This window comes from Cinclus cinclus, chromosome 3, assembly GCF_963662255.1.
Source record: "Cinclus cinclus chromosome 3, bCinCin1.1, whole genome shotgun sequence".
Taxonomy (NCBI): domain Eukaryota; kingdom Metazoa; phylum Chordata; class Aves; order Passeriformes; family Cinclidae; genus Cinclus; species Cinclus cinclus.
The window spans coordinates 35,973,882-36,000,162 of NC_085048.1; the positions used below are offsets into that span (position 1 = coordinate 35,973,882).

A 26,281-nucleotide genomic window follows, 5' to 3' on the forward strand; every position below is an offset into this window, starting at 1 on the left:
CCATGCAAGGTAAGATAGACCAAGACATGGAGGTAGGGCTATTGACACAGGGTCCAGGGAAAAGGCAGCAATGTTAAAAAGGTGTAAAATGCTGGAAGGAAAAGACAGAGTCAGAAGATGGCAGTTTGGTGACACTTGAGCCGGAGAATATTCATCTGTTGTCTTGCAGGGAGAGGTGAACATGTTTATGCTTAGTCTAGTAGCTTGCTAGTCATAGCTAGCTATATTAAACATTAAATTACTCCTTTATACTGCTAAATTGTCTGAATCTGCTTGCAGGCTTTTGTTTCTTGCTAAAAGGTGTCTAGCAAGGTGACTCATGGGGATGCAGATTCATAGGGGATGCAGGCTGCAGAGGCTACTGTTATTTTGAAAGAGAAATAACAAAAGCTAAAAACAGTTATGCAGTCTGGTGCTGACATAACTATTCAAATTATAGATTTATATCTTGGATTTTTATGGGGACTATTAATGTTAGCAATATAAAAAGGGAAGGGAAGAAGGAAAGCACTTCTTCCATCCTGAGGAACTTTTATGAATGCATTTAGTTCATGGGAGCTGGAAGTTTTCATGGAAGAGGATGTACTGAGTAAAGCAGAAAGACATTTATAATCTGTCAAGAGAATACTAAATTTAAAGCAAAGAATCAAGTTTCTGCATAATGGACTTATGAAGAATGCAAAATTTGAATGACAACTTCCGCCTTATAGACAGAAAATGTGGAATTGAAATATGAAATTAAATTACTGAAGGAACAGAGCTGGAAACAGTGCTGAGCAAGGGGAACAGGACTGGTGGGAGTGAGTTAATTTGTGTGCCTCTGCTGCAGAACTTGCATTCAGCACTTAGGATATGAGACCAAGACAGCATGATGAATGGCATACTGACAGTCCAAAGAAGCTGAAACAGCTGCAAAGGGAGTATTGAAAGAGAAGCAATTTGTGGATCAGACCATTTAGCTCACCAGAGGACAATTCAGTCATTGAAAAGGGCATTGCAGAGAAAGAGAGTATGGTTCCATTTCTCAGCACATGGTTTAGAGACAAAGATGGTCGCAGGACCTTATGATTTGGCACTACCGGATTTCCCAGAAGGCACACCTATTCTCTCTACATACTGCTTTGCAAAAGTAGTTGAAACAGGTTACACTTCCCACAGCCCAGATGGCTCTCATTATCAAAGTAGTCCCAAACCCAGATGTAGATGCGCATAAGCAGAGGGAGAATTTAATCCATAGCTGACTTAACCTCAGAACAAGTTGGAGTTGAATGATATTGCTGCACTGGATGGTGGGGCTTCTAGAAATAACAGAAGTCTTACTGAAGTTTTTAAGTTTATTGCTGGGGCATCCATCACTCCATCCAATTAGGCAGTTTTATCAGCAGCATTAAGAGGAGCACCAGCTGCAGAAGAGAGCTTGCAGTACTAGTTGTGAAGGAGTCTGAAAGCACTACTGGTTCCCAAACTGTTGGATGACTGTTTTATCTGGATAACTGAAAGCTGAGGAAGGACTAGGGCAGTATTTATCAAGGAAGCATGCACTACGTATGAGACTTGGGGTTTGTGTGGGAAGGAGTAAGGAGGTAGCACAGTTTTGAGGACCAAGAATTTGCAGTGATGCATGGATTGAACTAGCCAAGTGGGCACCTACCTGACACATAAACATCTAAATGGAAACACGAGTTCATCTGGGTCAGAAATTTGCAGTGCTGATGAGAAAATGAGTTAAGACTATAGCAGTCCCTGATGCGAGCCCTCTCTAGGAATTGACACACCACAACTTAACACCCATTTTCACTGACAAGCTGAGGTTCCTCTTGGGTATAGTCGGGCTGTTTGCTCTCCCTATGCTGCTCTGGTGCTTTAGAATTCTTTATCATTTCTAGTGTGAATGTGTTCATATGGTTTATACTTGTACTGACACTACACTTCAGCAAGTTCAGAATGGTTTTTAGTTTGCACTCAATGGAGATAAAAACACAAAGGGAAAATCTTGCTATAACAGGAAAGGCAGCTTTGGTACTGTCCTATTGCTCCCTGTCAACTACTTAGACATTTGAGGACTGTGGTGAAAATGACCTCACCCACACCACCTCCCCATGGCTGACCCTGTTGTGATAAGCCCATTAGCTTCCCTTAGTATACATTTTCATGGAACCATGGCATCAATTCAGTTGGAAAAAACCTCTGGCATCATCAAGTCCAAAGTTTGACTAAACACCACCAGATCAATTAGATCATGGCACTAAGAACAATGCTCAGTCTTTCCTTAAATATCTCCAGGGATGGTGAATCCATTACCTCCCTGGACAGCCTATTCCAATGTTTAATCACTTTTTCCGTGAAGAAATTCCTCCAAATATCCAACCTGAACATTTTGTGTAAGGCAGCTGGAATACACTGAAATGTTCTGGCATACATGCTGTACCTTTGGCCACTCTCTACTTTTTTTTCTTGCCTCTCATGTTTGCACTCATCCATGTGTCAAATTCCAACACTTCTCAATTTAGGCTAGTGCATGTTAGTTTTTGGCTCGTTTTTATTTTTTGTTTGTTTTTTTTTCTTTTTTAAACAAAGGACATCAATGGGTTTTTCTCTTTTTCTTCTGCAGTTCAGCAATTCTGAAATAAATAATCCCTCTTACATGTAGCAGGTCCAGGTATTCAGGGAAATACTCAGTAGAGTATCTTCTCTGACTATTCTCATGAAAATCTTCTACCTTATCAAAAATGTGTTAGTTTAGTCCAAGAGACATTGTGATAAGAGTGCTGCACTAGGGGTATTTGTCCTGGACATATTTATATATTTTTAAAGTTTTAAACTATGTTCGGGACATGATTAAGAAATGTTTAAAATATGACTGCGAACATAAACTGTAACTTCAATATGAATACATATTTTATGGCATGCATACAAACCAGGATTACGCAAATATGTTGAGTCTTTTTAGGGATGTTAATAGCACGTAATGGATTTTTACAATTTAGATGTTTTTGTACTTCTTGCAGTAGGTTTTAGTTCAAGACCTAGCTTGTGGTTCAATGCCTCCAAGCCGAAGGGAATAGGCTGGCAGGAACCAAGAAGACTGGGTATCTGACCTGGTTACAGCAAAATGTGAAATTCAGAGATAGCAAACTGAGAAAGGTAACAGAAGATACCAGGGAGAAAACAAAAGCAGCAATCTGATAGTGTCATTTTTAAATGTAGCTATTTGAAGATATGTGAATGAGCTAATATGCAAATATTAATGCAGTGAGAAATCAAGTGGGATGTCAACCATATGCCACCATATAAGAGGAGCCCAAAATTACTTGCCAACCAAGCTTATTTCTCATTTTCCCCACAGCTGAAATGGGAGAATTTGATGTTTTTATCTGTAATTCAGTAAATGCACATGCAGCTATTGATAAACATTTAGAATCTTGAGTAAGAAATTTTGGTGTTAATGTATCTGTCCATTGAACAGGTCAAAGCTGCATCACAAAATCCATGACATGATGTCATTTACATCCTTCAGTACAAAAATATGAAAACCTCAGTGTTCAATTTAAGAGAAAAATATTCTACAATGACTATTGCAAATGAGAGCACAGTAAATATATCATTAAAGCAAACAGTTGCTACTATATACAGTGACAAGGGTTATTTTCTTTAATTCCTCCACTTAATCTGATGATGCAAATAGAGGGAGTTCATAGCTTAACATTTCTTTTAAAAATCGCTGCAGTACTTTCACAGAATGAACTCCCTTAGTATCAAACCATCAGGACTGCAATTTCACATGCAAGAAACCATAGAATTTTTGTTTTAGTGGGAAAAAAGTTGTTCTATCATGAAGCATGAGATCTCAAATGATCCACTTGAATAATGCTTTATCAGAGTAGTTTGCTCCATCAATTACACTTCCACACTAATGCACAGCATGTTGTCGGTAATCACCGGATTTAATAATATATTCCAGCACTGCAACATTTTAAATAGCCATTCCAGAGCATGCTGAAAGGTGATTTGAACTCTTCAGAGAACCCTTCACACACTCTGAGCTGCTGCCTTTACTTACAGGGATTTCCTCAACTATAACAAGTTCTTGGAACCAGTATTTTAGTTATCTAGCTCCTGATTTTAAAATGTCTACGGGATACTAAACTGGTTTGGGTTTATTGTAAACCAGTGTTTTAATTTAAAAGACATGGCTTGTTAATTAGTGGTCCCTACCATTTTTAGTCAACTTCAATGATTAATAAGAAATGGAGACTCATGGATCAGGTATTTTAGAACGGACTGGACTATTTGGAAAGTAATTATTTCTTCCACAATTTCTAATTTTAGAAAAGGTGTATCAACACTGCCTTAAGTGACTCTTGTAGTACATGGGGTATTTAATTTCTTTAAAATAAAACTACATGAAATTTAGAAGAATTTTTTTAAGCAAAAGCAAATTTAAAAATATGTTCTTAAAAAGAACCTTGCATGCCTCACTCAGTGCTCAATCACTTCAGCTAGAACATTAGAAAATGATTACTCAAAAGTGAAATGAGTCATCATGTAACCTGAAAATACCAAAGTTAAACACTAAAACTAATGAATTTTTAACATTCTTTCAATTTTATATTTGAAAGTAAGTAATCTGATGAAAATTACCCTTACTCTGATAATATCCAAATGGAAGTTTTATGTTGGCTAAAGTCATCTTCACTAAATTATGCTAGATAGTCTGTTCTGAATTCTAGAGGGGACTACAAGGGATAACTTAGCTGTCTTAAGGAAGTTGATGGTGTCTAATAGAAGGGCATGCATGGTTACATAGAACTCAGGTCAAATATATGGAAACTACATTTAGTTATGACTCATACCATAGCCACTATGATGAGATAATTTACACATGAAAAAAACAGTTTGGCCCAGCCTGGCAAGTGTTCTTAGTCCCACATAGCCACCTACACCTGGTGGGATGAAGGGAGGACCGAGATTGTGACCCAATGGGGGATCTCAACAAAATGAAAGACAAACACATGGCCAGAAATTACAGCAGCCTTTAAATGAAAATCCCGTGGACTGCAAAAGGTGACTTACCTATCACTGCTTTGGTGAACTCTGAAATCAGCTTTGCATTACTTTAACTGAGGGGCTAATCAGAAGAATCATCCTCAACTAAGATGATGGGTGGTGACAGTACCAAAAGGCATCTGAACTCTGTGGTTTTTAAACACCCTGATTTGACTACAGCTACTGTCACTGTTGTTCACACAAGCACCAGGATCAGTGGTTTTCACTATTATCAGTGTTTCTTACCTTCCTGAGCCCCTAGAACTGCATTACTATCACACAACTCATGACAGAGCTATTGGTTCTATCTTCCTGCTCACCTCCAGACCTATTTTGGCTGGGGGCAGATTGGCTGTGAATAAAGTACAAAATCTCATCTTACCTGTTTCTGGTGTACAGCAAGCTGCCTCCCATTCTGGTCAAATTCTCACTTCCAAAAGCTGCCAACAAAACCACTGGACTGTGTATACAATTGGTAAAAATTAGAGTTTCTCTTCCATCTAAAAATTGTAATTTTGTATCACTAATTAAACAAAAACACTGAATACAGAACATGGAAAGTAAGTGTTACTTCTTTTAAGGTTTGAGAGTGCTCTGCTGTCCTGGCTGATTTTGTGGTAAATCTGCCCATGATAAATATTAATATAAAAAGTAGCGATGTACGCTGATTATTACAGCAGGTAGATTGTCCAATCCTCATTTTAATGGACTTGTCTTGATTTCAATCACAGATGTACCCCTGTTAGAGGGAATCAGAACCCAGTGCTCACACCTTTATGACTTATCAGTACATCAGAATGCCAGGGTGGAAATACAGATTCTTCATTGCACCAATTGTACATGTGCAGGCTCTTGACACAAACTTAGCAATGTAAATCCAGCCATACAGATACAACATAAGCCTTATAAAAATACCAGTGCAACATAGAGCCATTTTACAAAACAATCATCTTTATAGAAAGGTATTTTAGTGGCATATGCTGAGGTAAATAATAAAACCAGACCCAAGAGAGGGCATGACCAGTGTTAAGGAGAACTCTGGATGAAATTTGGCCAAAAGCCTGTTTTATAAAAGCTAATATTTACCTACCAGTTATGATCCCTGGTAAGGTGTTTATTGCTGTAATACTTCAATATTATTATTCAGTTTACAAATTGAAAAATATATGAAATTAGATCTGTATGAATGTTAGGTATTAGCTGTCACAAATTTAAAAAGACATTGTACCAAGTTTTCTTAATTGTTTACTAACCAATTTGATTGTAGTAGGTAAATAAACTACAGCATACATTTTACCTGACACCATGCATCAAAACCACCATAAAAACTAAGTTTATCAAAGTCCAAGTCCACAAGGAAAACATGAAAAAGTGCAAATTATGTACCCAGTATTTCTGTCACAGCTGTTTTTTCTTAATATGGCATGAAAAAGGTTTACAGCATATATTAAGAAAATTCTTACAACTGCTCGCCTCAATGTTTATATATACAACATTTTGCTCAAAGTGCTCACTATATGAAAAAAACTGATTGGATAAAAATATTTAAACAGTGCTTTCTGAACGTTCGGGAAAAATTCATATAATACATCAGTCCCATTTGTTTTCCTCTTCACTCAGTGCAATGAGATGCAGAAGATCATGTCAACTTCATGAAACTTTGCTTGCCACATTGCCAGAAAACCTCAGTTACAATGGCATTCTTGGTGTTCCATTGGGAGTGGGTCTTTTATTTTTTTGCACGTGGCTTTGATGTTTTCGAGATCTTACTACTTTCATTCTTACTTCAAATACTTCTTGTATGGCTTTTCGAAAACAATGGAAATTGTAGTCTATTAATCCTACAGAGACAGAAATGTTTTACATATTAATAAAGACATTCACATAAATAAGGTGGTAATTAAACCATTGCTTATATTCAGTGTTTAGTGAAATACCATACTGTCCATCTGGACACCATATTCAGTGAACTGTCCAGGAATTTTTTCTGTGCTAAGCAAAAGCATATTTGATAAATACAAATAATTCAGCAAGCATTACAGCTTGATACTATGTCTGCTATTAAATATACTCCTAAATTTTAAGAGAAAACAAATAGAAGTTATTGGCAGATAACAGATCCTTAATCAAATAAAAGGCTTTATAGAAGTGCTCAGTATACTAGAAGAAAAACTAAATCTTTTATAAAATATGGTGTTATTTTAGAAATCTGCTTTACAGAATAACTGCGATCACAATAAGTAGCATCTATTGATCAAAAAATGCTCATTTTTTGACAATACATAAACTTTGAAATGGATACTTGATAGAACTGTTACCAAATCTCAGCCAGCTATATTTCATCTTACACTGTAATTAAAAAGTAACACAATAGACATGCTGTTAGATGAGATACTTACATAATAGGCAGATAACATTACCATGTCAGTGGGCTGAACGTGATCCCACAGAAAAGCTGTAAAGCCATATTGGTAGTCAATTGGAAGACTGATTGAGTGCTACAGTTCTGTAATACTGTAATACATTTTTTAAATTTTGGTACTGAGCTCATGACCTTTCAATGTTAATGCCATAAGCTTTCTTAAATACTGCAGCATTTTCCACTTCAATTTCCATAACAGGGGATACATATTTTTAAGTGGTTTAAATCCACCATGTTACACTTTGTTTTGTTTTTTTCCCCCAGGAACTGTTTTCCATCTCCCTAATGTTAGGACAAAATATTACTTTGAATTTATGAAGTACAAAAAGCTCATCTCCATTATAATACCAGAACTGTATTGCAGAAGAGTGCAGGCTACCAAGTGTCTCAACTATGCAGACACAACAACCTCACACAGTAATGAACACACCCTAATGGATGGTTACTTAACGTAGTATCTTTCTGAAACAGTGCTGTTAGTAAATATGCAGAAGTAACACTTCTTATGCCTTCAACAGAAAGTGACTGCATTCAATATTCATATACAATAAATGTGGTAGGGGTATGGAAGAGACATTTAACCAGTTTAAGTTCTATCAAAAGCTCAATAGGCTGTCAAACACTCCAGTGGACATAGTGCAAGTGCTGCATTCATAAACACACCAACACTGACTGGTGAAATTACTATCACAAGATGGGGCACACAAGCCCAGATAACAGCTTGCTCTTCTGCTGCTGAGTTTTGGTCTCAGAGCATGTCACAAAGACCAGCAACTCAGTGAACATCGTGCCAGTGAGCAGAGAGGTCATGAACTAAGGGTTCAGTATTGACTTGGACCAGGGTCAGAAAAATAACAAAGAAACTTTATGCACTTTAACTGCAAAATATTAAAGCACTTCTAAATAGGACTAGGTCCTAAATATGCAATTTTTCAAAAGCCTCCTTTCAGATATAAGAAAAGCAAGAACATTCTATCAGTCAAACATTTTCCCTTGGTTTTGGCAGGCAAGCTGTTCCAAATGTGTATGTATGTGTCAACACGTACAAATCAGTGTCAGTCAAGATAAACTAACAGAGTCTACATTTGCAGGTGGAAGTTTACTGCATTGGATGTAAACTTTCAAAAGCTCTCATAGCAGAACGTTGTCAAATACATTTATGATTTCATCCCATCATAATGCTTTCACAAGTACTTTCATCCCTTTAAAAATGTTATGTAAGCTTTATCAAGCTGTACTTACCTCTGATACAGTTAGAAAACTCTTATCAGCTAATAATAACCTGAGTTATTCATTAACTCACTAATATAAGGGAAGATTAATGCAATACTAGAAAAGGGGAAAATACCTTTTCTCTCAAAGCTTTCTTCTCTGACAAAACAAACAAGAGCGAGGAATTTTGTCACCTCTTTTAAATAAAGGACAGTTGTATTATTCAGTTTTATGATTGCCATTGATTCTTTATCATAAGGAGTTCCAGTGCCATCATCTTTAAGCCTAAAGAGCAATATTCAAACAAACAAACAACAAAAGATAAAGACACCAGATTAGCTAACAAAAGTACTGCTGCATTGGCTCGCTCACCAAAGAATCTCAAACTTTATGAAATCTTCTTTTTAATCTTTCAGGGACTCTTCTTCAAACTGCACACTACGTAAACTAAGAAGACAAATAGATTAAACTGTTTATCCCATCACACACCAAACCTTAGATCTGGGGCTAGAAATCAGATTGATTGATTGCCAAGTGTCTGAACTGGAACCTTATTTTTTCCTCTATTAAGTTACCACCCATTTACCACAATGCTACTTTTCTTTTAATCAGTGCTCTATATTATGACTTATCATAAACATGTGAAAGAGTAGGTCTGTACTGATAACTCCAAATCCAGTAACCTTGCTTGAGCAGTAGCAGCTGACTGATAGTTTAAGACATCATGAGACTTTCCTCATGAGATGCTGACTTCTGCAACATATTATGAAAAGGGATCTCTCATTAGATGCTGTGTCATGATGATCACTGTATTATGTTTTTGTAGATTGTAACATTGTCATTTTAACCTCATTCCTGGATGCACACACAGATATTGTTAAATGGATAGTTATCACCAACCTCCCAGAACAATTAGTCTCAATAATATATTAAAGTGGCAAGTTCCACAGATGCTCCAGGAACAGAGGACAAGAAATGAATTGTAATATCGTGTCTTTAGTCTGTAACTAAAAAATGGCAAGCAGATCTCTGGTGATGAATGCTAAATGGCTACACAACCACAGTGGCAGAATGATATTTTGTAAAGAGCCCCACAAGTGGTGTTGTACAGATAATTATTAAATGCACACTCTTTTGAACTACACAGCACAATCTTTCTCTTTACAAAAATCAGCATCCTTTATTTTATACCTCTGTGAAACAAGTTCTTACACAGTTACTGAAGTGACAACTCCAAAATCTGAAACACACAGTAGAATATACAAACTTCAGCGATAATAGGTTAAGTATTCAACAGTTTATTGTTCCAGTGCTTATTGCACATCTGCACCAGGACTCTCCCTTGTACCTTCTCCAAGAGTGCAAGAAGTCTGTCAGTGGGTACAAATGCAAAGCTACCCCAGCCTACCACACTCTCAGCATGTTATGCATTGGCCTCCAAGTGGAAGCACCTTAATGCACTAATTGTTAAATGTGCCCCTGCCTTTCCCAGGAATGGCTGGCATTACATTTGGCCAAGGGCCAAGCTACTGAACACATAACTTGCAAGGAGATGTACATGCCGGCCCAGGAGATTTTCACTTGCTAATGTACAAGAAGGGGAAACTGAAAAAAACCCATAAAGGTCATGTAGGGGATAGGGGACAAACAGAACTGAAGTGAGAGTGAAACAACTCTCTGAAGCTATTAGAGGCCACTGGCTATTAAATAAAACTAAATATGGTCTCACTTCTTTTTAAAACAGGAGGCATCCTTCTGTTGATTTCATCCCTAGGGAACAAAACCATGGTGTTTCCTTTTATTTTAGGTTGGTTTCTTCCCACTCCTTCCTCCAAATAAAATTATTAGCATAGAAAGAGGAAGATGCTCGCAAAAGAGACTGAATAGGGAGCAATGCTTGTTGCTGGGAAAGATCAGTCCCTGAGAAGCCAGCCATTTCCTCCTCCCCTGTCCTGGCAAATTACCCATTCTCACTATTGTTTAAACCCACACTACTCTAATTTTGAGGCTACTCAGATTCTCAGTACACAGCTTTATGGAAAACATTCACAATTTACTTACCCATATATACAAGAAATGTCAATCACAACATCTATCATATCACAGCAGAGCTCGTAAGTTTGCATATCCACTGGAGTGCTGTCTGTTGCAATATAGATCTTACTGACTACATCAAATAAAAATGCTTTTTCAATCCCAGAATTCTATTCAAGAGAAGAAAAAAAGAAAAATAAAGTGGAATCCTTGTTTTCAATTAATCTCAAGCTTTTCTGTTCCCTTACTCGCCTGTTATATGAAAAGACTAGGCTAAAGAAAATAAATTGCAATCAAGCTCATTTTGAAAGAAGTGTACATAGAGCACTGTTGTATTTGTAGCAAACCATAATGCTCACAAACCTTCCAACAGTTTCTGCCTCTGCCAGACATAATGCCAAGTGACACTCCCAAACTTCTCCACCTGGAGAGATTAAATTTCTTTTCAGTGGAAAATGAGGGAGGGCAAGGGTGGAGCAGAAAAATCTTCCAAGTTCAAGCTTTTGGTGTTGTAGCAACAGACATAAAAGACAGCTGTAATCTAAAGTTATTCTAGCTGGGCATGTGAGAAGATAGAAACAAAGGAAAGAAAACACTGATGGATAAAGAAGACAGTATTGTTCAGGAACTGATTTCTCAAGGAAATGAAAAAAATTTTTCACTGCAGTCTGTAGCTGTTCTACTGTTGGGTTCTGTAGAACACCTTTTAGGATCACAGGAGAGAAACCAGTGTTCTTATGGTGCCCTCAGGTTTCATGTAGCACTGGTGGTTAAAGCCATATTTAAAATGCTAAGGCTTGCTAAAGTGATGACAGCTATGTTCCTGTCATCCTGCCAAGCTGATTAAGACGCTCTCCATACTGGAGATGTATCATATTCACAGCTCTGAGAAGCTAGCCAGGAATGCTAGCTCTTACTCTTTGTGTAGATAAGGTAAACTGCCATAAGCCTCTGCTTCCTGGAAAAAAAAAAAAAGAGTGAACTGCTTAACTGAAAACAGTACCCTTGCTGGCTGATGTCAAGGGATTACACCTGTGCAGCTGTCCCAGCATGAAAAAAGGGCAGTTTCCCAGTATTACTAAAGCACAAACTATAAAATACTCTTCAGTATACACCTATATGGGAAGACAAGCAACTTTCTTCATCCATCTGAATTGTCTCCATATATGGGATTCCCATTTTAACATGGTTTGGGACTGCTGTAGTTCTGTAACCACCAAAAACCACACAAAAAAATCCTTAACAAGTTTTAATAGTTTCAGCTTCTTTTGTACAGCTACAGAACTTTTCCATTTTTTTTTCCTTCTTTTCTAAGTTAGCTATTTAACATATAGTTAAGTAACTAAAGTGACTATCCTGATTTTCATATTTACTGAAATACACAGAAAAATTTCCAACACTAGATATGCTATTGAACAATGGCCAGCAATATTTTGGGCATTTGCTTCCTAAAGAGAAGTCACTCTTCCATCACTGCACACAGAGCTAAGAGTGTAAACATCCTTTAGTAATAACAGAGTATAGAAGTGAATTTCTTGCATTTCATAATGGAAAAAACTGAGTGCCATATTCAGTAAGCCAGTAATAAAAAAACATCCAAAACAAACTATACACTGTGGATACCTTAGGTAGATGGGCTGAAGCACAGGATGTACAAGGAGAGTCTCAGAGAAATGGCTTTCTTCACCCTGAAGAAGACTCATTGCTATCTACAAATACCTAATGTAAGGGTTCAGAGAAGCCAGAGCCAAACTCCTCAGAGCTACAATGTTGAAGGACAGAAGCCAAAAGGCACAGGCTGGAACTCTGACTTGATACAAGAAAAAAAAATAAAAATAAGAGTGGTGAAGGATTGGGAGCATGCTGACCTGAGACTCTATAATAGCTTCTATCCTTCCAAATGCACAAAGCTGAACTGGACCTAGCCATAACCAACTTGCTGTAACTGGCCTGACTCTGAGCAGCACCTGACCTCTAAAGGGCCCTTTCAGCCTACAGGGTTCTAGGAGTCTATGCTGTTTGAGCACAAAGAACAAAACTGTATGCATATTTATGCTGGTTATTCTGGCCACATATGGGAGTTCAGTAACTTTACTTTTTAAATAGTAATTCTGACAGCACCTCACACAGTTCAACAAACGATGTCGAATAAGATTAATTATAAGACTCTCTTGAAATATCATGTAAGTACATAGCTGTAACTCATTGCCAAAATTGTATCTGAAAATACAAGTCGTTTCAGACAGAAGAAGCTGAAACTTGAGCCCTGCAGTGTCATTCATGAGAAGTCAATTACAAAGTTTCATATTACACAAAGACATTGCAACAATTTCAGCTGTACAGGTAAGATGCATTTTAAATTATTAAGATGCCAGTGACAATATAGTAACATTTAACAATGAGAACAGGTTTTTTTCATCTCAGAGCTCCAGGTGCTGCAGCCTGCCTGTACTTGCAGTGAGAGTTCAGAAAGTTTTCTGAACATTTGCCATGAATGTCTTGAGACATCTACCATGCCAGCAGTTACACCTGTAGGGTAAGGGCAGAAATTGTTCTCTTAAACTATACTTGTGTTTCAATTGCAACTGATACATTGTGGTAGGACCTGCAGAGAAACTGCACCTACTTGCTTCTTTATAAATTTTTATGGTGACAGAAACCTCTGTGAAAGCAGACTGCCAGCAGTAGTAACCACTAAATTTATCCACATGCCTTCAAATATTTCATTTGCCAGGGTTTTCAGCACAACTGTAATCAAAAAAATCAAAGGACTTCCCAGAATTTTTGTGTGGAAACTACTCAACACCCCACCTGCTGCCCCTAGCCCGCAAAAATACCCAAACAGAAACTGCAAAAACAAAAACAAGTCATAAAAAACCAGGAAAAGCTGGATTAAAAGTACCATTCAAAGAGACATGACATCATTAATGCTTAGCGAAAATGACAATAAGAAATCAACTGTTTCTGTTACTAGAGCTGGTGGGTTCCTTACTGAATCAAAGGCTGCCATAATTAAATGAGAGCAGGGTCTGAATAAGCACCAGTTCTCTCTGACACAACCCTACAGTCTGCAGAGAAGATGCAACATGTGCTAAATGTTCTCAGAATTAGTGTACGAATATTCCATGGTTAATCTGAACCAAGAGAGTCATTGTGAAAAATCTGCAATGAATAGATGAGATTTTATTTTGGATAGGTAAAAACCATGAGGTACTTGAAACTCAAACTATGTTTCTCAACTATATGGGGTATGATGATGTAGAAGATAGTTTCTATTCCTTAAATAGAATGAGTTCAGTAAAAGTAGCAGTATTTCTCCAATTCCTAGGACAGATAAACAGGCCTGTCTTTTTCTGTCTTTAATGAAAGTAAGCCAGAATTTGGTCCTAAAAAATCAACTCTCAAAAGAACTTAAGAGGATATTGCCAGTAACATCCGGTTAGTAATGAATTTTGGACAATTATTTAAACAGGCCTTACATCACACAGCAAATTTCATTAATTAATTTTAAGCACTACATTTGAATTTACAGATCACAAAATTTAAATCATTAAATGATCAACACAGTACATTATTTTATTTTACTGTAATAATTGTTACTTTTTAATATCCCTTAAAACAAACCAAACAACCCTCAAATAAAAACTCACTTTCCCATGTCACACAACTTGATTGGTTGATAAGGCTACAGTAATTAAGAAACAGGCATCCTTCTATATGAACCTGGTAAGTGTGTTAGTCAGGTAAGAGTAACGTGTATTTTGAGTGCCAGTTACTTAATGACTTACAAGCAGTTACATTAAAAAATGCCAAAGCAGTATTATCACAGTGATGGTTCCTCAAACATGCTCACATACTGTGGTGTTATAAACTTGGGCAAAAACCTGCTGTGAACTTAAGAGTGATCACAGATCTATTTTTATAATCATCAGCTTTTTGTGCTGGAAGTCTCCGTGGCATAAATGAAAGCATTTCCTCATGAACGCTGCTGCAAAACCAAAAGTAGAACACGAATACACCCACACCCTCATATCCAACACATTGGCTTCCTGAGGTAAGGCGTGACCAAAATCCATGCCAATATTTGTTACTAAGTAGCCAAGGTAAAGAGGCACCCCCTAAGTAATTGTATGAGCGAGAAGGATGTTTAATCTTCCTGTGGTTGCAAACAGTCATTATGAGTCTCCCTGTCCACAGACAGAGGATAGTTGTAAAAACAGCAAGCATGCTGAGGACATAGTGATGCAGCTACACAAGGCCCTAGGTCACTAAGACACTGGAGCAAAGAAACCGTCTGAGACTCTTTCCCATACTGAGCAGGGGACATAGCACACCTCCCTCACTTTTCTGGACTTCTCATTTATTTGAACTACTTGTTCTTCCTTACAAACTATACCTCATATTCTAGGTATGACTAGAGCTGGGTGTTCCAGACACACCAGCAACTGGCATCAGTCATTCAGGAAGCTGCCTGTGCTCAGTTCATGTGGAGATTTTGTACAAACCCTTACCAACTCCAAACAGTGAGGACACTCCGTATAGAGATCCAACTCACAATGAGTGACTGGAGTGACTCTGACACAAGGAAGACTATTATTCAGCTGGCTTTCTCTGTAAGACTGTGTGCCAAAACCACTATCTAATTGTTCTAGAATTGTTGCCATCATTTCTTCATTACATCTCTGATGCGGAGTTTTGAGACTACACGAAAATAAATGGTATACAGTCCTGCTGTTTTTGAAGAAACAGATCTTTGTAGCAAACTATTAATTATGAAACAGTATAAATATGCTGTTTAATAGTAAGAGAATATGTTTTGGAATGACCTTCCTCTATTCTTAGCTTTCCCTTTCACATCCAACTTTTATCTCTCTCCATTTTCACACTGAAAAACCATGAAGTCTAATTTTATCTTACAGACTGTTGAATGATATTAAATAATTTCTTACGTCAAAATCACAAAAAGACACAACAAAGTATCTTGCTTGGAAATTGAAGCTTCAGTAATTAGTGCTAGTTGCCAAGCACAAAATAAGAATACTGTGAGAAAGGGTGCAGTTTTCACAGCCATTATGACCTGATTTAACAATCAGTAAAATAGGAAGTTTCCCCCTTTTACAATCTATTCATTGTGCTCCCCTTCACTCACTGTCCCATGTTTCCATCTTTTAACTTGTGTCAGAACAAGAGCATGTAGGACTCCTCCATCACCTGCTTTTAACCAAATTAAACAGAGCATAAGAGCATGATATAGTAATCCCATGAGGGAACAGGTGAGTGTAAGAACCAGTTGAAAGGAAAGGAAGGGATCAGATGAGTGGGGCAAGCAATCTCTTCCACATTGGTAACAAACCACTAGGTATACACAGAACTCCCGACCTGGCCTTCAGAGTAACTATGGAAGTTGTTGGTGGAACTCTACATCTAAAAATTTCATGACATAAGAAAATTTTCTTAAGCTCAGTAAACCTCCGATAAGAAGTAAAATTAATTCTGGGAAGCACTACTGACAGCTCCCCGTAAGAGGTCAGAGTAGATTATGTTCCTTTAAATATTTATCATGCAAGTTTTAAGTGCAACTTAAACAAATACATGCAGCACAGACTTTTGCAACATTCAGAGTGATGTTACAAGCAGAAAAGTGATGGCTGCTAACCCACTTTATGTGACTCAGGAAATACTATGAGTATCTCAGCACCTCATCAAAGCTGTTTAACAGACATGGAGCTGAGGCCAAGCTGCATGGAGGTGCATTTCAACTAAGTTCTGTTAATTTCTCTGAGAGTTCACATTGCTCATGATCTTTAAGAAGGCAGTGAACAGTGCATCTGAACATGCATGTTGGACACAGCCAGATCTACAACAAAGGATATAGTAAGTACTTACTGAAATAAAGATGTTAAGCAGGTTTTCCAGTGTTGGGAGCTGTGGAATCAGTTTCTGTACCACTTTACTAAATGCTTCAAATATAGAATGATCATATATGCTTGTCAGATAAAAGCTGGAAAAAAATGTCACCACATTTTCCTTTTAGCCAAATACTGTGAACGTGATGTACCTTTCACAATATGAGCGAAATAAAATATTGTCAGACAGTAAGTGCCTACACGAATGCAATTACCCCTGTGATCAAAAGTTATGATATGATTGAAGCACAGGACTTCATCTCTATACTAAAAAACCCCCCAACCTAGACCTTGATGTATAATTTTTTAATGCAACTCCCATGCTGGTATTCTTACAAAAAGATTTATTGAATTTCAGGAGAAGAGTATTACTGAGTCTGTCTGTTGTGATCTACTTTTTCAAAGTTGTGGACCCACTTATTAGTTCAGTGATGCAGTTGAGTAGTTAAGAGCTCTAAAGAGCTGACATGTTTATGGAGCAAGCCTCTCTTTTTAATATATTTGTACTTGGATTTAAAGTGCTAAGAAAGCCATGACGACTTGATATCCCCTGGTTCCCAGTCTCCAAATCCACTAGTCACTATTTGCTACAGTATTCCATTTTATGGGAAGATATAAGGCAAAGATACAACACAGATCTTCCCAAGCAGCTCCAAAGCAGGCTGCAGCAGCAAGGATGAGTGACTGGGAGGGGACCGTGTGGCAGAGAGCTTTCAAAGAAGGCAAAAGTGATGTAGTGGCATATACACTCCACTGCCTGGAGCTCTACTGGTTGTTGTCACTGTCCAAGGCAACTTATCTCAAGACAGCAACTGCAGCAAAAAGTGATAGGATTCTGGCATGTTTGTCATCCATTATTAAGTGGCTCTCCATCTTTCCCTTCAAGACAGCAATCAGAAATAGGACACTTTGGCTCAGGGAAAATGCAGTATCTCTGATTATCCCTTTACTTCCTATATCTAAAGCATGTTGCTTGCTACTTCGAGAATACAGAAAATGGTAACTTGTTAAATAAGCTGCTCTCCTCTTCAGCATTATCTACACAGCAACTTTTCTCACCTGAGGTGAATCTTCTCCAATCCAGCATCTGCAAGGTCATCATTTGCCCTCTGGTGAATATCCCTCTGCGTTTCAATCTTGTGATCATCAGATAAACCATCCACTTTATGGATAAAGATTTCAAAGTTGATGTCTGGATTCACTTTATAGGCTCTGGTCACAGTAAGATGTAGCCGAGCTAATGCTTCCATGTAATCATCCTAATAAAGGGAAATGAAGAGCTACAAGTCAGGAAAGATTTTAAATATATATTAAATTTTATTATACTTATTTTTAGATGGTACTACAGCTCAACAACAGCTTGATTTTTTTAAAATGTTTTATAAGTACAAGCCTGAGCCTACATCCAGCATGTGCACCAATCTCATGCTGTCAGCACTTAAGAATCTGAGCAAGAACCTTGAGATGTTAAAACAAATTAGTTAACTTCGGAACACACTGCAGAGAGAGATTAAAAATAGCCAAGCAGCTCTTCAAGTTTTAATGTCTTCTTTTCATGTATGTTTGTGATGTAAATTAATTATTTGCTTTGAAAAAAACTCTGCTTTCCAACCCATTTGTCTATTGCTGAAGGAAGAAAAGAAAAAAAGTAGCTTAAAGCCCCTTTTTTTACCTGAGAATCAATAACAAATATCAGTGCTCCAGTGCCTCTGAAAATCATCTCATAATCAAACGTAGGGTCAAAGAAGTCAATTTGCCCAGGAAAATCCCATATCTGAAAGTTGACAAAGGAGCTGTTGGAAACATCCTCTCTGCAGATCTTGTTTGTGCTCTCCAAGAACAGAGTCTCATTCGGTGACATTTTGTGAAAGACAACTTTCTGAATGGAAGACTTTCCACTTCTTCTCAATCCCATGAGCAGGATTCTTGGCTTAACTTCAGTACTGAAGGGATCATTGAAATCCAAAACTGAATGAAATCACACAAGAAGAAAAGGAATATACTATGGCAATATAATTAGTAACTGCCAGATAACATACATTTGATAATGAATTTTTTGTATGAATTTATGCAAATGTTACCAGTTCAAGCTTGGAGAGCTGTGCTACAGGCATTTTGACTTGAATTATTTGCCCCTCAGGGTATACTATCAGAAAATCTACTTCTCACCTCCAAGACAGAAACTGCAGAAGGCTTGACTGCTCTGTTTGTATCAGAAAAATCTGTTATCACACACAGACATCTTAAAATACCTAATTTTGCTCTAATTAACACTATGCCACATATAATCTTCTTTAAAAGAGTATCATCTGATAACAAATACCCTTTTCAGCAGATAGCTACATCACACTGCTGGAAGAACAGAGTAAGAATGTGTTAAGTACCTCTGCATGATCTTTCTACCTGAGGGCTTCCTTTCTCTAAAATCAACCAAGCAATAAATAAATAAATAAATGAAATCACACATCCAAGGAGCTACAAGAAGAGTTCAACTCAGCAGGCACACATAGCTTCTGTGTTGGAACTTAGAGTACTGAGCTCATGAGGAGTCCTTTTCTAAGGTGCTTAGGATTTCACCTGCTGCTCAGTGATTTATGTCACAATCTGTAAAGGTTTGTTATCCAATAAATAAGATTACAGCGTATCATCTGCCTATTTGCAAAACAAAGGCCTGGGAACACAGGAGTTTCATAGTGTTACCTACCCCAGTTTGAAACTGGCACCACTTTTTCTGTTGCTGATGCCATTTTATCAGCACCAAGTAGTTCCAACAGTAAACTATATACTGTTATATCTGTAAGGACATGAATGTATAGCTATCTATTCCTGTAGGCATACCAACTCTAGTTTCAGGCATTTCTAATCAAAACACCTAAAGCTGTCTAAATTGCTGCATTTAGTTGGCCTAAAACTTTGAAATGTCCTTTTGTGCTGAAGTGAAACAGCACTGCCCTTATATGTAAAAAGCTTTGAAACACCTCTGTGACTCTGCAGTGGCAAACATAAGCAACGCAAAAAATTGAGTTGTCAGTGCTAAATCCACAGAGTACAACTCAGTACACAGAGGTCACGTTTAAAATACTGATCACTCAACAGGCTAAATGTACTATCCAGTGAGGCTTGGTAGACCTTCTCCCATCCACTGCACTACATACCATTCAGATTATACTTCATAGCACAACATCATTACATTTCTTTTTCTTTTTTTTTCTGCTGGGAAAAGTTTTGAATTGCAGAAAACTGGCACACATTTATTTATCTGCATCATTCTTGAATATGCCCTGCATACATTAAGTGGTCAGCTTTACTCACAAAATATGAAAATCCAAAACAAGGAACCTCAGCAACAATTTCAGCCTGCCAATTTTTTTTACCAGCCAAAAAAGATGGAAAGCTTAAAGGAATCCTTTGCCTAGGAGCATGTTTTGCACCCGGGGTGGTGACTACATCTTGTGTTTTCTTGCGTTCCTGAAGCCTCACTCACAGCTTTCAGAAACACAGGAGCAGGGTATGTCTGCCAGGAGGGTACAGAACCTTGTCCAGGTCTGTTTGTGCCTCCCAAATTTGAGCGACAAAGAAGTAGGGGTTCTCAAACTGAAGGTATTGCAGCGTTATCACAAAACATCTCCTGGCACCATCTACTGGCCTGTGAGAGGTTGCACCTTTCAGCGCAGGTCCGTGTCACCCACCAGTGACTAACACAAGTTTTGAAATCGTTATTGGACGGATCCTGTCCCTTTCAAATACAATTGAAAGGCCTTGACAGGTAATACCACTTACTGTGGTCTTGTCAATCATCACATATGAACACAGCCAGGCAGGAGTAGTGCACAGGGGAAATGCTTTCAGGCAGAACAGGGATAGTTAACTCTGCAAGAATCTAATCCTATAAACACAGCAATGGCCACTTCTGCTGATCTACACACAACAACTTTAGGAAGTAAGAAACTGAGGTCAACATACTCCTCTACTGTTCCCATCAACTTGAACAGTGGTAGTACCTCCTGTGGCTGGGAGAAACATGTGCCTACAACACTTCACACCTCCAAAAGAATAATAGACATCTGCTCTAGGATGATGTAATGGTATTGTATGTTTTGGGGTACAGTCTTGTAAATAAACTAAACCAAACAGGCAAGATATAATGGTGTATCCTCCATCTCACTCTGGTTTTTTGGCCATCAGAAGAGAAAATAATTTATTCAAAGATTTATAAAGACTATAAAAGCATATAAAGTACAGTCTTCAAGCTGAGGCTTTATTGCATGCTTTAAAAAAATAAAAAGCCTCCAATTTGCTCTGTACACAACTGAACTTACAAAGTCCTATCTACCATGGATTTGTACTTTGTGTCCCCTTCCTCTTCCCACCACAATAACACCAACTTCCTCCTGCATGTCTTATGACATCTCCTCCAAATAACAGATACGACATGCTGTGGCTGATCTGGAGCTCAGCACATTTCAGCTGGCTACACTGTGTACACCCGTCTGCCAGCTGCTCCCACAGCGAACACACAAAGCTGCTCACCTGCCCCTCTGAGGACACTTCATTTAGCTTTCTCCTCTCTTCTGAATGCCAGTTTCCCAAACTTCTGGGAACTTAATATTATCTTTGAGACATCTTTTCTTCAGATTTTGTTCAAGATGGACACCAGTTTCCAAGATTCTGACCACTGATGAGACAACCAGAGGACAGGCTACCTACCTCTCTCTTCATTGAGAAACAAGCTAAAAACCCACATATATCTGAAGAAATATTTTAAATAACTCAGAGTTTTTACGTTGTGGTACTAAATTATCCCAGGCTGCTAGATTTTTACTGATTGTAATGCTTAATAGCAGGAAATTGCTTTCTGTTAAAGCCATATTTAAAAAATACAGTTGCAACTGCAAACAGAATTAGCTAGCTCTGAGAAGAATGAAGACCAGCTCTTCTGCTAGTAAGACTGTTACTTAGCTTTTGAAATCCTGCCAGTTCAAAGACAGGGAAATGTAAGAGTATCATCCAAACCTGATGAGATAGCAAGGCTTCTACAGCACTTCCCTCTCAGAGAGAGTTAAGAGATTACCTTATATGTAAAGGAATTGGACGATGCATTGCCTGCCCACATTCCTCTGCAGGAGTACATGACAACTCCTTTTTTAATTTGCCACAAATGCCAGTAGATGTATCATTGCAACTTCCCAGACTAGGTTACTGAGTGAGATCATAATATGCCCAAGAGAAACACTAAACTATTCTCTGTTCTATAATGGGAATAATAATTTTCTCTATTGTAAGATGCAACACATTTCCTGCTTCGTTCACTTCTGCAAAGAGTAAATGTTGTAAAATGCCAGTCTCTAATGTATATCAACAGCCCTCCATATTTCAACTTTTCTGAACAGCCATAAAGAACAGAAGCCATGCTGGTTAGAGGCCATTCCTTTGAAGTATTCACAAATTTAACTCAACAAACCCAAAAGCACTTTTCCCCAGAGAAGCCCTCAATTCCTTACAAAACTTCTGTTAACTGTGGTCCTGTCCTCACTTATGGAGTGTGTTTTGCATGCATTGCAACATGCAGAAGAGCACAGCCCCAAGGAGTTGAGAACTGCACGCAGCAGTCCCGACCTGTCTCACCAGTACACAATGAACACTTTGGTATCTCCTTTATTTATAGAGATAACTAAAACAGTTTTTGAAGCCCATCCTGAATTTCAGATCAACTGCAATTAATTGTCAAAGCAGGTGACTATGCTTTGCAGGCATATGGGATAGGGATGCCATGTTCTGTACATCCCACCAGCTTTCAAACATCCAAATAAAACATCACAGCTCATCTGTTCAAGTAACATAAAGCCAAAAGGAATTATTTTGCTTATGTTACCATCCACATGGTAACAAGCCTCTGAGTCTACTTTTGAACTAATACAGCTAATAATGATTTTTTTTCCCCCACTAATGCAGTTATATTAAGTTTTAACCATTTTTGTGTAAAGGAGAGGTAGCAGCCCAAACTTTCTAACCTTACCTTCAAACTCATTAATCTTGTAAGCATTTCCAGTACTGCTGTGACTGTGGTATTTGCAGCACTTTGGATTGCTGTCAAGACAATGCTCTTACAAAAGACATACAATGAACATCTTCAACACTAACAGATGGCCTGAGACTAAAGAGTTAACAGAAAAGGCCTGTATGCAATGAAGAAGGCTGTTCAGCTACTGTGGGCTCATAAACATTGCAGAAATGCCTGGCGTAAGGAAATTCTTGTGGCTACAGAAAAGACTCAGAACCAGAAGACCTGGTTCCATGCTGCCACAAGTGCAGCACTCCGCAGTGGTATGTCTTAAAGCCACTTCCTTGGACACTCTGCAGAGGGTTTTCCTGCTTCTAAACACTTTTTAATTGCATCTATAAAAAAATTATTAGGCTTTATGTAAATTTAAGTGTTTTAAGGTCTTTTTCTGAATACGACCCTAAGTGTAAACTAAGGACAAGAGCCATGGTTTCAGCAGTGAAGCTGGAGACACAAACCCAGTATAGTATAGGGTGAGGGATGACCAAGATGAAGTTTTGAAATCTTCCACATGCTTACAAGAAGAAATCATGCTTTTACTTTTAAGTCTGGCATCTCTCTTCACTGTCAACAGCCATGCATTGAAGCTGTTCTTCTTATACTGTCTTTTTGATCCTTTCTTTGTAGAAAAGTGGAGGCTGTGACACTGAATTTTCGACTACTTGCTGTACAGAGCCAAGAAGAAAGGACAAAAAAAAGGGAAAGCCCCTTGCCCTGCAGCCCAGTTTTACACAAAACACATACTGAATCCGAAGTCCCTCCATTTCAGATGTTGTATGCCTCTATGCCTCTTTCTCTAGAGAATCCAAAATGAAACAGAAAACCAGGGATTTAGGATAGTTAAAATAGATTTTGTTTTAATCCTGTGTAAAATAGTCCCCGCATGGACTGTCTTCTCCTGCTATTCAGGATGTAAAGGTTCTTTTCTGTTAAGTGCAATATTCTAGTGTTACTATAAAGAAACAATTGGAATGTTTAGCAGTTTAACAAGTTCCTATTCAAAAATATCCAAATGAATTTGTCTAAAGAAAGCATATGGGTTACTTCTCTACAGAAAATACTAAGTTCGTGTAGCATTAAAGAAACACTTTAAAATTTATTCTCTTTGCATCAAAATGAAGGCAATCCTTTAGCAGGTTCAAGTAAGACTTTATTCAGTCTCAGTTATATAGCTCCCACAGTCTAACATTTGTTTAGCTTTTAACCACTAAAGCTTATAATCAAAGCACTGACCTTCCTCCACTCCCCAAAATTACATTAGTCAATGCAGCACCTTCCATGGCAGCCTGGAGAACTGGGCCTTTAAGGAGAAGGGTTCTGCACGCTAGTATCTAAGTAGACTTAAAACATGTGGCCTTTTATTATGCTGTCATATAAAAGCACTTCTTTTTTTATCCTGCGATACTGAGAGTTCTCCAAGCTCCTTTGTGAAATATGTCTCAGAAGAATGAATTCAGACTCTGAATGAACGCAACAGGCTCTGAGCTGGCATTTCCTTTTTCTACTGAATGAGACTGCTTTTCCTGGTAAGCCCGTCCTTCTCAGCATCACCATCCATACTGACACGGACATGCAGTGAGTAAGGCGGCTCCTCACAGGCACAGACAGACGGACATTTAGCAGAACCTGCCACTGTGGGACTGACACTCGCAGCTGCGGAGCAGCCCCGGACACAGAGCTGCGTGTGGCCGCTGCCTTTTATAGCGTGACACCCAACCCCCCACCTCCTTGGCACACTCGGGTCACATCATCAAGCTGTGGCCTCTAATAACTAATAACTCTCACCCCAGACACGAAGAATACTGATAAGAAATTAAACACACACACTTCGCCTGCACTCCCTTTGCCTCCTCCCTCTGCCTCCTCCCTCTTTCCCAACTCTTCCTGCTACCTGTCAGCCTTTACCCTCCTGCTCCTTCCTCAGAGCTCCCTTCACGCTCTGACCCACCGAGCACCGTGTCCCTTGTCCCGGCCCTTCCCACGGCCACCTCCGCAGCATCCTCGCTCCGCACGGCCTCTCAGCACCCAACCCCGACCCCAACCGGGCCTTCCCCCCCTCTGGGCACCTCGTCTTCCCGCACCGCTGTCCCTGGCTCCCCTCATGCCCCAAACCCCGCGGGGAGCCTCACCTCCTCCCTGACCCACATCCGCGGGCGGCCAAACCTCACCTCCTGGCGGCGGCCCTGTGTCCCCGCCACCGTCCCGGCCTCACCCCGGCCGCCGCCCCGCCTCACTCCACACCCGCACTCGTTGCCCGCCGCTACCCCGCGGCCCCCTCCGAGCCCGGTGCTGCCCCTCGGCTGACCGGGAGCAGTCCCAGCCCCCGCCCCCGCAGCCCCGCGGCCGCCGCCACGCCGCTCCCCGCCGCCCCCGGTGCCGCTGCGGCCGCCGCGAGCGGCACTCACACGCCTCATCGCCGCCGCTCTCCGCGTCGCCGTCCGAGAAGGACTCGGCCCCGTCGGCATAGCCCGCCAAGCCCACGATCTCCTCCTCTTCTTCCTCCTCCTCGTCCCCCTCTTCCTCCTCCGGCAGCTTCCTCGGCACCTGGCTCATGCCGGCCGCGCTCCTGGCGGGGCTCCGCGGCCCCTCTGCCTGCGGCGGGCTCGGGGCGCGGGGGGCGCAGGTCCCGCGCTGGCGCCGCGCCCGCCGCCGCTCCCCTCCTTCCCCCCGCACGGCGCTGGCGGAGCGCGGCGCAGCTGCCGGCGGGGCGGGCGGGGAGGCGGCGTGACCCGCGTCACCTGACGCGCCCGGTCACGGGCCGCCGGGGCCTCCGCGCTCGCCCGGGCCCTCTCCCAAGCCCGGCCGCGCCTCTGGCACCCTAGCGCCGGAGGGCATGGTCGGGCGCTGCGGGCTCAGCGGCGGGTCCGGGGCCCTCCGGCACCGCCGCCGCTCGCCCCGGCCCTGCTGTCCCGAGAGACACCCGTGAGAGCGGTGCACGCGCGAGGCTCTGCCCCTGGCGTGCGGGGCACCGCGGTGGGAGAGCGGAGTGGCCAGGTGTGCCCGGCAGCGGCACCGAGATGGCACCTGGCGTTTCTATTACAAGCATCCCTGCTCGGAATCCTTACAGTCACAGTATCAAATAGGTTGGAAAAGACCTCTGGTATCATCGAGTCCAACCTCTGACTGAACACCACCATGTCAACTACACCCTGGCACTAAGTGTCATGTCCAGTCTACCTTAAACACCTCCAGGAACGGTGACTCCACCACCTTCCCGGGCAGCACATTATGAATCTAATCACTCTCTCTGTGAAGCATTTCTGCCTAATGTAGAACTTAAATGTAAAACCTGAAGCAGTTTATGTGCTCTCCTCCTGTCACTGCTTGCCTGGGAGAAGAGTCTTTCCCCTAGCTGGCTACAGCCTTTCAGTCAGTTTGAAGAGAGTGATAAGGTCTTCCCTGAGTCTCCTCCTCTTGGTCACATCCTGCAGCCTCACCCTGCACAAACCCCAAAGACAGACTTGGGACTCTCCTGCATCATCTGTACACACTTCCAGCATGTGGGAGACTCTGGGACATGGGCTGAACCAGTGTGTGCCTGATGCTGCTCAGCTCACCCATCTCTCATCCCCCATCACTCCAGCCCCAAATGTGCCATCG

General features: G+C 40.2%; 1 protein-coding gene across 2 annotated transcripts; it reads right to left on the reverse strand.

Annotated features, from left to right (window-relative positions):
- Positions 1-5,852: 5,852 nt before the first annotated feature.
- Positions 5,853-25,255, reverse strand: RRAGD (Ras related GTP binding D). 2 transcript variants are annotated; one of them, XM_062488667.1, is made up of 7 exons: positions 25,087-25,255; positions 18,293-18,588; positions 17,680-17,879; positions 16,601-16,715; positions 10,742-10,884; positions 8,817-8,965; positions 5,853-6,887 (listed from the first exon to the last, which is right to left on the reverse strand). In XM_062488667.1, exons 1-7 carry the CDS (start codon positions 25,232-25,234, stop codon positions 6,736-6,738), a joined length of 1,203 nt encoding a protein of 400 aa, XP_062344651.1. In that variant the 5' UTR covers positions 25,235-25,255; the 3' UTR covers positions 5,853-6,735. The 2 variants fall into 2 exon arrangements, with proteins under 2 accessions (XP_062344651.1, XP_062344652.1); XM_062488668.1 differs by lacking the exon at positions 25,087-25,255 and adding an exon at positions 24,748-24,752.
- Positions 25,256-26,281: the final 1,026 nt, after the last annotated feature.

Coding starts and splice junctions, on each gene's coding strand:
- RRAGD (XM_062488667.1), bottom strand. CDS start 25,234: ATGAGCCAGGTGCCGAGGAAGCTGCCGGAGGAGGAAGAGGGGGACGAG. Junction 17,880..18,292: donor TATTTGTTATTGATTCTCAG/GTAAAAAAAGGG, acceptor TCCCTTTATTAG/GATGATTACATGGAAGCATT. Junction 10,885..16,600: donor TGCTTAACATCTTTATTTCA/GTAAGTACTTAC, acceptor TCTCTTGAATAG/AATTCTGGGATTGAAAAAGC.